The 12,349-nt window shown below is 36.4% G+C and overlaps 1 protein-coding gene across 1 annotated transcript; it reads left to right on the top strand.

Moving 5' to 3' along the window:
• Positions 1-8,210: 8,210 nt before the first annotated feature.
• Positions 8,211-11,744, top strand: LOC120074472 (ATP synthase F1 complex assembly factor). Its single transcript, XM_039027608.2, has 4 exons — positions 8,211-9,026; positions 9,607-9,686; positions 9,767-9,825; positions 11,116-11,744. Exons 1-4 carry the CDS (start codon positions 8,724-8,726, stop codon positions 11,418-11,420), a joined length of 747 nt encoding a protein of 248 aa, XP_038883536.1. The 5' UTR covers positions 8,211-8,723; the 3' UTR covers positions 11,421-11,744.
• Positions 11,745-12,349: the final 605 nt, after the last annotated feature.

Raw genomic sequence — 12,349 nt, 5'->3', positions numbered from 1 at the left:
ATATCTCCCTGTGGCAACGTTTGCCAGGAACTGAATCCTTGGTAAGAGGAACTAACATGATTGGTAGCACACAAATCAAAGATCCAGGCAGAATCATCATTCTCTACCAAACATGTCTCCAAGACCAATAAATCAGATTTACTGTCTTTCCTCCTCTTTTGAGAGTAGTGGGATCAGTGTCAGAATAATTGACACTACTGAGTTCATCATCCATCCCTTTATGCTCGAAAAGTAAGAACTGATGTTTAAACAAATCTTGTAATGAGTCTATGATCTCGCGTGCAATGACCATGTTCTCAATCCTTTTGGCCAAAACATTAGGTATGTTAGCCAAAATGTGAAGTCGAGCCAACGCATTAGTCTTCATCCATACCTCATATGCATTGCGAACAGTTTGCGGTGCATCAAGGGTCGGGACTTGAGGACACTCCTCGACCATGACAAATACAAGGTCGTTTGCCACGAAATACGTTTCACACGATTTTTTCCACTGTATTTAGTCGGTCATATTAAAAACACTACACGAAAATACTAACAAGTTGCTGAAAAGAAAAGCATTGACCTACGTTAGGTTTTTAAGCAGATACCTACTGTAAAACAAAACAACATCCAATAAGGTTTTAGTAAAACTAATATGAACCCCATGTGACATCTAGTTTCGCAATGTCGCTTCAAAGGTTTAGGACAAAAGCCGCCGAAGGGAGGTTAATTATCCCTCATCTGAATTGAGAAGTTCTCAACCAGTCATTCATACCAAAACAACTTTTGCTTCTATAACGACTAGCCATCATTGATTTGGCCAAGAGATCATTAACTTACTTAACAATCTCCTGTAAGTGTGACCCGCCATTTTAGGCCCTAGAGATCCGCCCCAAGTAGCCAATCTAAAGGGAAAAAATCCAAGGCGCCACGAGGGAGTACAGATTGATCTCACGGTATGAACCAATGACAGAGACCATAAGACGTGTTGACACACACCCTTCACCCATTTACTATAAACACTTTCTCCGTTCACCTTGATATTGACTCATGCAAACACTATCCGAAAGGGGAATGCTCCCAGGACGCCACGAAGGAGCACATAATGATCTCACGGTGTGAACCAATGACAGAAACCATAGGACGTGTTGGCACACACCCTTCACCCACTTACTATAAACACTCTCTTCGTCCACCTTGATATTGACTCATGCAAACACCATCTGAAGGGGGGTGCTCCCAGGGCACCACGAGGCCAAGCATGAATCTCACGGTGTGAACATTCAGGGAGAAACATGAGTGGAATCATAGACATATCAGATACATTTCTTCCTCCCACTAAGTATTTTATAACCTAGAGTTTTTTGTTGGGTTTTATGTTCTAAAACTCGTGGTATGTAAACAATTGAGCTTATTCTGAAAATTCAATAAAGGTGTTATTGAATAGATCTATTACTGGAATAGAAATCCAATAAACCTAAAAGTCTCTTGACTATTGGATGAGTACTTGAACTTTATGTGGAGACATAAAGGTGGATCAGGTTCGAGTAAATAGTCAAAATGATCTATAGTACATGGATAAGGTTGGGTACCTTATTCTGGTAACACTATTGAATACGACCTGCTCTGTAATTGTTACAAGGAGTTGTAAAGTGCTACAAACGAAGTAATCCTAATTCGTTCATGTTGGACATGAGCAGTGAGGGTGTCCTTGTGCAAAAGAGTTTGTACAAGATCGGACCACGAAATGAGTCACTCTTACTTTATAACGTTGTTTACTATTTAAGACTTGACTATTTCAAAGCGATGACCTAGGTAACTTGACCTTAATCCTAAGCTAACTATGAACTCCTGTTTATCTGGAATTGCCCTTAGATTTGCATAGGTGAGGTTGGCTCAACAGCGTCGGCCCAATATGACTGCCATTTTAGGGGTAAGACTGGATAAATAGTTGGGGACATAGGGTGCAAGAGGGAATTCACTCCTACCCAATTTAGGGATAGTGGAGAGGTTGTTCCCTTAAGCGCTGAATCTGGGGCTTGAACAAAGGATCCCGCCCTCTCATTTGGCATGAGAGGGACTCGATTTTGTGATTGAATCACAAAACAATTGTTGATTGAGGATCAGTGGGGATTTAAGAAACAAGAGGTAATTTCGGGGGTAAAACAGAGATTTGACCCAGCTGTTATTGCGAACAACCTATGAAGAGTTAACTTACTAATAATGGTTATATCGAGTGGACATAATATATCTACAGTGAGGAGAGTTCAACTAGGGGCTTTAGTAGAGTAACCCATAAGTTAACGAATGGGGGTTAGATCGGTCTAATGAGTTTAGCCGATTAATCTCGAATCGTTGGAGCCCATGATCTGTAGGTCCATGAGGCCCCCTACTAGCTCAGAAATGGAGAGCTCTAGAGTGGCGTGATAAGTTAATTTGAAACGTTCAAATTAGAATCAAACGAAATTGCAGAAAATATATTTAAATATGATTTAAATATATGAAGATGGATTTGTGTAAAATTAATTTAATATTTAATATTAGATTAATTAGAATTATTTAAATTGTTTAAATAATTATTTATTAATTTTATTAGAAAAATAATTTTTGAAATTAATTTGTAAAATCAATAAATGTTGATTTTAGAAATAAAATATTATTTTAAAATCAATTTTGGATTTTTGAAAAATGGAAAAATTACACAAATTTGAAAAAATGGGTTTTTTCATCTTCAACTAGCTTACTTGGAATCCATTTTTTCTTTGCTTTACTCCAAGCATGAGCTGCATCCCATGCAACATACCTCTTTGCATGATAGTCTGCAATATATTGAAGAGATTAGAATGAAGAAAGGCATAAGAACCGACTGAATTTTTGCTGAAAAATTCGGATGAAGAAAGTGTTCTTCAATGGGTTCTATTCGGTGAGCTTTCTCCATATTTCTTTTGATTCCAACTTATTTTGAGTCCCACAACTCAATCTAGAGCACCAAGAGGATAGTAGGGAAGATCTTGTGGTGGTCTACACAAGGATTCAAAGAATTTTGCAGCTAGAAATGGAGATTTCGTTGGTTCGGCCAAGGTATGTTCATGAAATCCATTAAACTCTGTTTTTAGCATGTTTCTTTTCAACCAAAATTAATGTATTAGAATGCTTATGGATCCTGATTTCTTCCGCTGCATGCTGGTGTAGATCCAATATAGCTTACTTAAAAAAAACACAGCTAAGGATTTTAACTAAGTGACTTTTAAGTTGTTCCAAGAGTAACTTTTACCTTGGATAGTTAAACAACCTTTTAATCATTATCCATTAAACTCTTTAACGGAGTCTTTGACCAAATTGGCGCATGCTTCTTGAAAATCTATCTAATTCACCTTTCCAGGTAGGTTTCCAAGTAGGGGTGTTATGTTTCCGTCAACTTAAGAACCCCAGCCTAGCCAGAGCCCGCCTTAGACAAAAGGTCCCTTATAGATAGATTTAAAACAAATTTAATTTTTTATGCCAACTAATTTAATCCTTTAAACCGATTTTAAAAGATTAATCTAAGTTACTAAACACTTTAGAACCAAACAAACTTAGGTCTATCTCAATCCAATTTTAAAAACCTTTTAAAAAACTTGAGTTCACCCTAAGTCCGCATGCAACTCTTTCTTATTGATTTTAAGTCTAATTTCCTTTATAACACTTATGAACGAAAACCAGCACCACAATGCTAAGCTAACACATGCAAGACATTCATAACGCTTATAAACAACCTAAGTGTCATGCTAAATGCATTGTTCATTCATTGTTACTTTTTTTTATATAACACTTATACAAAACAACAATGAAACAAGTATAACATGCTTCCATTCACGTTTAGACTATAACACTTATAATAAAAGGATGATGCATGACCATGCTCACTGCATGCAAAATATAACTCTTATATTTCATGATGCATGCGCATGCTTTCAAGTAATTTCTTCATGCTATATTATAACATTTATAATACATGATGCATGAATAATTGCACAACCTAAGGTGGGTTTTAAACTATATATCAAACACTTTCCCATATAAGAATCATACATCACATGTATAAGAAACAAATGTTGATGAACCAGGTAGAATTGCCTTAAAATCACAAAATTAAAGCTAACTATTACAAAAAACAAGGAGTCTCCGGTTCAAACAGGCGAACCAAGTCTTGAACCGTCTAGGCAAAGTAATGAGTCTCCAACTATCGTGTACTAGAGATGTCCACGGGACGGAGCAGGGCCGGGGATACCATTCCCCATCCCTGTCCCCGTTTCCCATTTCATTTCCCATCCTCATGAAATTCCCCATGGGGATCGTGGCGGGGATTCCCTGCAGGAAATTTTTCCCTGTTACTTTTTTTTGTGTACAAAATCAATTAATTTAAATCATTAATGTGAGCAAATTTTAATTAAATAATTAACTTTATCACTAAATTGTTTATTATGGTTAGTTTTATATAACAATTTAAATTTGAAGATAAATTACTCAAATTTTGGCCTAAAAAAGCTAATTAAAATTTTTTTAGTAGAAAGAAATAAATATAAATCAAATTATTCACATACATAATCTAAATTTAAACATATTCATTATATTTCCCAATAAATAATCAAATTTGAAATTTAAATATAATATTTATATAAAAATAATAATAACATAACATTAAATAACTATACTAAATAAATATGTAAAAGCTAATCGGGGTGGGGACGGGGACGGGGACGGGGACTGTCCCCGTTTAGCTCACGGGGAAATTTTTTTCCCCATTCCCCGCCTAATCGGGGAATCCCCACCTCGCCGTCCCCATGGGAAAATTGGACATCTCTATCGTATACTAAACTCCCCGCGATCGTCTACACGATAAAAGAAACGCTTCGTTCTATCGCTTAACAATGCTCCCAGAGCTAAACAATCGTTTAGCAAATACTACACAATCGTGTACCTTTTACCAAGCGATGAAGCATGAGGTACGCGATCGTTTAGCATACTACGCACAATGCCCATCTTACGTGATCATCTAAACGATTATGATGCGGCAAAGCACCATCGCCTAAACGATCGCTTAGCTAGCACCTCCGTATTGTATACTGCGTGATCGTGTAGGTAGTAACTAAGCGATGAGGCTTGTTAACTACACGTTCATCTAGTGCGCGTCTTATACTAAACGATGAGCATCACATGCTCCCACTACGATCGTCTACCTCTAGCGCCTACGCAATCGGGCAACCAACTCTACGCGGTAGAGTAAACGATTTACCCCATCGCTTAGCATTAGTATAAACGATCGTTTAGTAAATACTACACGATCATATAGAAAAATCTACACGATCGCTTAGATAAATCCCAACGATCGTTTACCTAAGGCTATACGATACAACCAACACTTGGTCTTCTTCCTCATTAAGAACCGCATCTTCATGCTTCGAAACTTCATCACGAACGACTCGACTAACTCAAACTCTTTGAATTACAGACTCAATTGCAAGTTAATTACCCTAAAAAAACACAGGGGCCCTTACAAATTAACACTTTGTAATTGAAGAAAGCTTTAACTAAAGGAAATTAAACCTGAAAACATTCATCAACTCCATCCACAAATGCACTTAACAATTAAATAAAAATTCAGAAACTCACCGAGACTGTAAAATGAAATCCAAAACAGACTTGTAATTTAGAATATCAGAACAATCTGGCTCTGATACCAATTGAAGGAAATCGAACATTAGGATTTCTATGAGCAACGAAAAGATCATTCCAAATTATAATCATATATGAATTTTACAATTATAGTCATAAACGGAAACATACGATTATGCATTAATTACAAAAATTATAGCATGATAATACAAATGATTAAGAAGAAACGCTATACACATTTGTAGACTCATTGTCGAGCTCATTGATCCCGAACGCTCGAACACAGCAACACAGCAACCTCGAACATTCGTCCAACACGATTGCTACACTACACGAACACCGCGTACTCGAACTTAGCGATCGCCTCAGTTACGAACACCCCAACAACACGAACGACCTCCACAGAACCTCAACAGTGTCGAGTTGAGTATGACACCGCAAAAAGGCTACCTTGGTATTCTCAGTGTTAGATTCTAGAGGGTGGGCTCTGTGTGGACTTGGTTTGAGGCAGAAGACGGAGGATACAACAATCATGTAAACGATTGAGCAAGTGGCAAATGGCATAACCGGTCAATGCCCAATTGTTTAGGAAAAGCTAAGCGATCGTCTAGCAAAAGTTATGCGATCGTTTAGCTTATCACTTAGCTAAGTGTCTGTTGCCTACAAATACTACATGATCGTTTACCTTATCCAAGCCGTCACTTAGTAAATCTTATTTACTTGACAACTTATGTGAAATTATTCCGAGAGAGAAAAATCTCAAATTCAACAATTTTTAACATTACTAGAATTAGGAAAAATAATTTTCTTTTTATCTCACGATTAGCATGAAACCACTAATAACCTCTCACTCAATTGGTTATTAGAGAAAAAAAATTAATTATCGAATAATAAATATTATTATAAATATAAATGATAACCAACTTATCATATTATATTTATAATCTATAGTTTTAACATTTCATCTTATGAAACATATAAAGCATAACTCTTTTTCTATTCCATGGTACTTAATGTAAATCTCATTTACATTAATCATCCACTAGATGTATCTCATACATCATATTGATCACATATATAATCAAATTACCTCTTGTCAATTTGAACAGTTCAAATCAACACCAATAACTGATCTTCAAATGAATCCATTGCGCTACCAAGGGGACCTCATCAACCTGTAGCTCGAAGCTCAAACGGTACGTGAATAACTGTCTAAACTCTTTAGTCACGGGATCCACTATCTGTTAACTGCCAGACACTCCACTAAAGATCGACAGCTGAACTCTCCTTACCACATATATATTATGTGTCCATCTTAACCAATCAGCAGTGCGACAACCCTTCACAGATCGCTCGTAAGTACAACTCGATCAATAACCATTATGCTCATATAGTTACATCTAACTCCTCAAGTACTACTGATCCCTCTAATGAACATAAGTCGTAGTCCTACTATGACTGAGTCCTTTCTTTGAAAGAGAAGCTGTGGCCAATATGTTCAAGCCCTGGAATCAGCCTTAAGGGAGCAATTTCTCTACTTATCCCTACTTTAGGAAATGAGTGAATTCCATCTTGTATTGAAGCTCCCAAATCAGACAAGTCCCCAAAAAGATTGGCATGTTGAGTTGGTAATCTAACCACTTTCACCCATACTAATCAAAGGACCGCCCTCAAAGGCAGGAGTTCCCAAAATACTCAGGATTGAGGTCGTGTCACCTATAGTCGTTTAGGTGAGATGTAAGTCTCTAGTATCAATGACGTTATATACAGAGTCTAATCATTTCGTAGTCCGATCTTATACAAACTTTTTGTATAGGACACCCCCGCTCGCACGTTTCCACATGAATGGTCAGGATCTACCATCTGTAGTAGTTTACAACACTTGTAAACCTCTACAAAGCGGGCCATATCCTTAGTGTCACCAAGATCAGATATCTCACCTTAATCCTTATTTTACAGACCTATTTAGATTATCATTTAAGGCATGATCCACTTGTATATTACATATACATGCTTAAGTTTAAATAAGATAACCATGAAGCTTAGTTTATTGGATATTAGTAAATGCCAGAATGAAATAACAACTATTTTATTCATCAAACAATGTGTATCATTACAAACAACGAGACTCCGGGAGAATTAGGACACCAATCCCATTAAATCTTAATATTAATTTCTATAATAGAAATTAAATTGTTATTTATATGAAAGTTTAGAGATTAAAAATAATTTTTAATTAATTTAAAAATATAGGACTAAATAGACCCAACATTAAATTATACAAAGTACCATTGAATTACGTAATTCCAATCATGCTCTCTCACAAATTTCATTTGAATCGTTTTTTAACTTTGAACTGGTAAAAAAACCGCGGTAAAAAAAAAAATTAAAATCATTGAAAACGATTGATGTATGACCTAATTTGCAAAGTTCAAAAAATAGAAAGATGTACCCTACATCATTTTCAAGGTTTAAATACATGATTAAAATCTAGAGTATTTTATATTTCACTTTTAAGGTAATATTTCACAATAAAGTAATTTACTTCGATATGCCAAAAATAGAAAAGGTAATTTACTTCAAAATTTTACAATAATTATCAATTTAGATATGATAGATGGAAATAATCGGAATGTGATGGGACCATGGGCTTGTGGCCGAGGTTAATGGGATATTGAGCTCACCGTATGCGAACGACGCACTCGGTTCAGCCCAATCTATGAGCCGGGGTTGGTACTCAAATCTGCGTACTCCGGATTCAGTTTTCAGGCGGCCCTTTTCCGCCCGACAGTCGACGGGCCGCTCTTTCTCGCCCGCTTCGTGACGATGATGTCAAAGAAGAGTCGGTGTTCGAATTGCACACAAACTGTTTGATAGAATTTCTCAGGTATCTACTGCACAAATTTGCTAGTTTCAGTTTCGACCTAGAGTTTTCATGGCATAAGCTTGGAACAGTGAGCTGGGGTTTCACAGCAAGGACTCTATTTCTTTGCCACCGTCGTTCTTCTTCCTCGTAGATGAAAGTGTGAACGGGCGATGCGATAAAAAAATTGTTCCCCCATTTGATTATTGAATCTCACTTCTCTGCGATGCGAAGCTCTTCGTTACGAACATCGAGGACCATTGCTGGTTCTGTGAAAACTCTTCTCGCCAGTGCTTCGCCAGTGGTTCGGCAATCTTCTCGTTCTTATTTTGCTAATGTGAGGCTTGAGAAACTGCAAAAGGAAGCTATTCCTTGTGATTTCCTCAAATGGTCTTCGCTAGGTTTCTTTCGGACTTCAAGATTCGCTACTGGGTTCGCCCCATTGCAACCGAAGCCGTTGGATTCGATCATTGATATGGAGAGGGCTAAAGATCGGTCACCGGAGGACCTCGCTTCCATCTGGGATGATGTAATGTTTCGTCTACTTCTTTTTAATTTTGTTTAATTTTAGCCCCAATATTCGTTTCTGTTTGTAAGATTCTAAAATACTTTATAGTCGAACTGGGTACTATGGAGCAATTTTGGAATTTAAAGTCGGTGGAACCTTTGCAGTTAGTTACGAGTTAGAGGAGCTCATTTTGAATTTAGTCACTTGCTCTTCATGAATTTCGGATGAAATGAATTCATATACTCCACATTTTCAAAGTATGCGCAAATTTTCCAGAATCTAGGACCGAGAGACAAGCATATGTAGCTTTTAGAGCCGTAAAACAAAAGTGTTCCTCGTTGATTTTTGGTGCATAATCCATTTATTGGGACAACGACAATGAATTCGTAAATTATTCTTCATTGATTTTTTAATTTAAAGCTCTTAAACGGAGGACATTATTTTTAGCTCAGTTGGGCATACTTCCAAACTCAAACCTTGGTTAAATGTTATCTAATCAATATTAATAACTTGAGTGAAACTATGGATGATCTCGTCGTTGTCCCTTTCCCCCACATGTGCAATTATTCTCACATTTTTTTCCCGGCTTCTGCTTTACCAGTATCATTTGGGAAGAGGTCATATTGGGGTGTCAATGAAAGCTAAACTATATCATTTATTGGAACAACGAGCAGCAGATTGGTAATTATCGAACATTTTGTGAATCCTTCTTTGAGTCATTTTCAGTATTTTACTGTTCTAACTTTAGTGCGTTCTTGCAGCCGATACTTTGTCATTCCTATGTGGCGTGGAAGTGGTTATACTACCATGTTTGTTCAAGGTTTAGCCTTTAACTTGTGGCTTTAAATTCTCTGTTTATATACATAGAAAGAAAGGGTCCTTATCTGAAAGTTATATAATTTGATACCGTTACTTAATCCTTTGATGTATTTCCTTTTCTCCCTCTCTCTTCGTTTAGTAGAAATTAGAATGATATTCTAAGAAAAACTAAATATTCATAGAAATTAGAATAACTTTTTGATGAATCATCCATCATTTGGTTTGTTATAGATTATTCAAATACAGGTGGTAGTCGGTACACAAAATGGATAGAATTTAAATTTTTGAGTAAATGAGAACACATCTCTTGAGCTGTTACTGAACACTAGGGTTGAGACATGAATTCACACTTTACTGGTGCTGTCACTATTTCTCTAGTCAATGTATCAGGTAAAACCATGCTTGTGCAATGCAGATGTGAGGTCTTGATTGTTTGGAACCTTTTATTAGGAAAAGAAAGTACTTCTATTGAGTGAACTGAGGTACAAAAACAGAAGGGAAGTGTTAAATCACCAATTAATCCAAAAGCTTAAGTTGTTGGGTTAGTATAAATTTAACATTCTATCCATACTCTAGCAATAGGATATCTGCTGTAAACAAACCAAAGCTTACAAAGAAGGCCCTCAAATACCAAAAATAAATACCATAAGTACAAAAGATAGTTGAGAGTCTGTGACGTTGTATCTATGATAGTTAGGAGCTACCTCCCATCCCAGACATCTTCCAGACTTCCACCCCTCTAAGATTCCTTGCTTCCTTTCTACCAGGCATTCCTTAAAAATAGCCTTCAACTTCATTGGCTAGTAACATTTTACGTTTCTCTTCTCCTGAAGCGTAAAATACATTTGCAAGTTGCTGCTCTTAGTGTGTTGTTGGAATAGAAACTCTGGAGGGCAAAAAAAGAGGTAAATAATATTTCTAGAAAGATATGATAAACCGACCTTTCAACCCAGAAGCCTGATCTGTGAATTAGGTTCAGTCCATCTAGCTTTGGCGTTTCAAAGAAATCAGGTTTCTTCTACAATAATAAACTTCAGGTTGCTATGTGAAAGGGTCTTACATCTGGATGAAACAATTGCTTGTTCTTTTCTTTGCCCGTTGTATGGCTAATTTAGTAGTTTGAAGTCTTGCTTACTCAAAACAGTGGTTGTGCTTTATAGCGCTGGAAAATTGTTGTAGAACGAGATCCAAGTATATGTTGGGCTGTGGAATGTCAGATTTAATCCTGCCAGCAATGCTTATAGTTCAATTTAAATCCTTAACTTGGTTACATATGTAATTCATTTTGCAGTACAACTGCCGTATATCCTTTTCACTGGCCTTGAAGATTACAAGGCAAGAGGAACTCAAGCAGCTCCCTACTTCACCGTGTCCTATTACAAAGAATTTGCAGAGAGCAAGGATTTGGTGCTTGTTCGAGGCGATATTGTGTTTACAAGTAAGCTCACCGACCAGGAGGCAGAATGGCTTTTAGAGACCACCCAATCATTCTATTTGAACGATGTGCGGTACAAGTTGCTTGAACGGTTCAACAGACAAACACGTGATTTTGAGTTCAAGGATGTCTTACAAGCGCTGGAAATGCCCATTTTATGATTGCTGCGGAACTAGACAAAGGTGCCCTCTATGAGGTAATAATAAGAAATTTAGCAAAACATGACAAGCCTTTATAGGGCTATTATTTAAACTTTGATTAGGCTGTTTTGACCTGTTGAGAGAATAATCAAACGCTTTATTCTTGGTATGTTCGTATGATCGAGAAGTGTTCCCTGTTCCCTGCAGAGTTGATTTATGCCTCATCTCAAATAATGGGAACGGAGAGGTTTTTTTTTGCATACTGGAGTTGACATTTCTATTATTTTTTCCTTGTGGAAGTTGGGGAAGGAGTTATAAATGGGAAAATGAGTTCTAGTTCATTAATTCAGGATGGCTTGCTATTATTTAATGTTTGATTTATGAGAGTACGATTTTTGAGAACTACAGAGATATAAATTTGAATGCCCAAAATTTGTCTTACTGTGAAATTTGGAATCAGAGATCCATGTTTTTCTTTTAAATTCAATTTATGAGTTATTAGTTTTTAATTTTCATCTCTCTTAAAAATGTTACCGAGATCCAAAATCTTCTGGTTTGTAAAAATCGCATTGAATGTTTAGACCAATGAAGAAAATTTGTTTACCCGAAGGGAACTAGAAATGAAGTGTGTGACAATCTTTCTTTCCCATTTAATTTTGTCCGTTGTTTATTAACTTTAACAAACGGAGACGAGTTACTTCTAAGCATCACAATTCATATTTAAATTGAAAATCCTTTTTTTTCCATTTCAAAATGCCATTGATTTTAATTCCAGTACGTTTTGTTTTCCATATCTTTTTCCTTTTAATATTAATTATTAATTATTATTGTTCTGCCAATTTTGACAATAATTATTTCAAGTAACAATAAGGATTAATTCTCAACTTTATTACCAAGGAAAAAAAATTGGACACTTGAAGATAGGGGTGTTAAAAAAAACCCGGTAACCC

This window comes from Benincasa hispida, chromosome 3 (genome assembly GCF_027475165.1).
Source record: "Benincasa hispida cultivar pf3 chromosome 3, pf3_genome.v1.1, whole genome shotgun sequence".
Classification (NCBI taxonomy): domain Eukaryota; kingdom Viridiplantae; phylum Streptophyta; class Magnoliopsida; order Cucurbitales; family Cucurbitaceae; genus Benincasa; species Benincasa hispida.
This window is presented reverse-complemented; position numbering and strand designations above follow the sequence as displayed.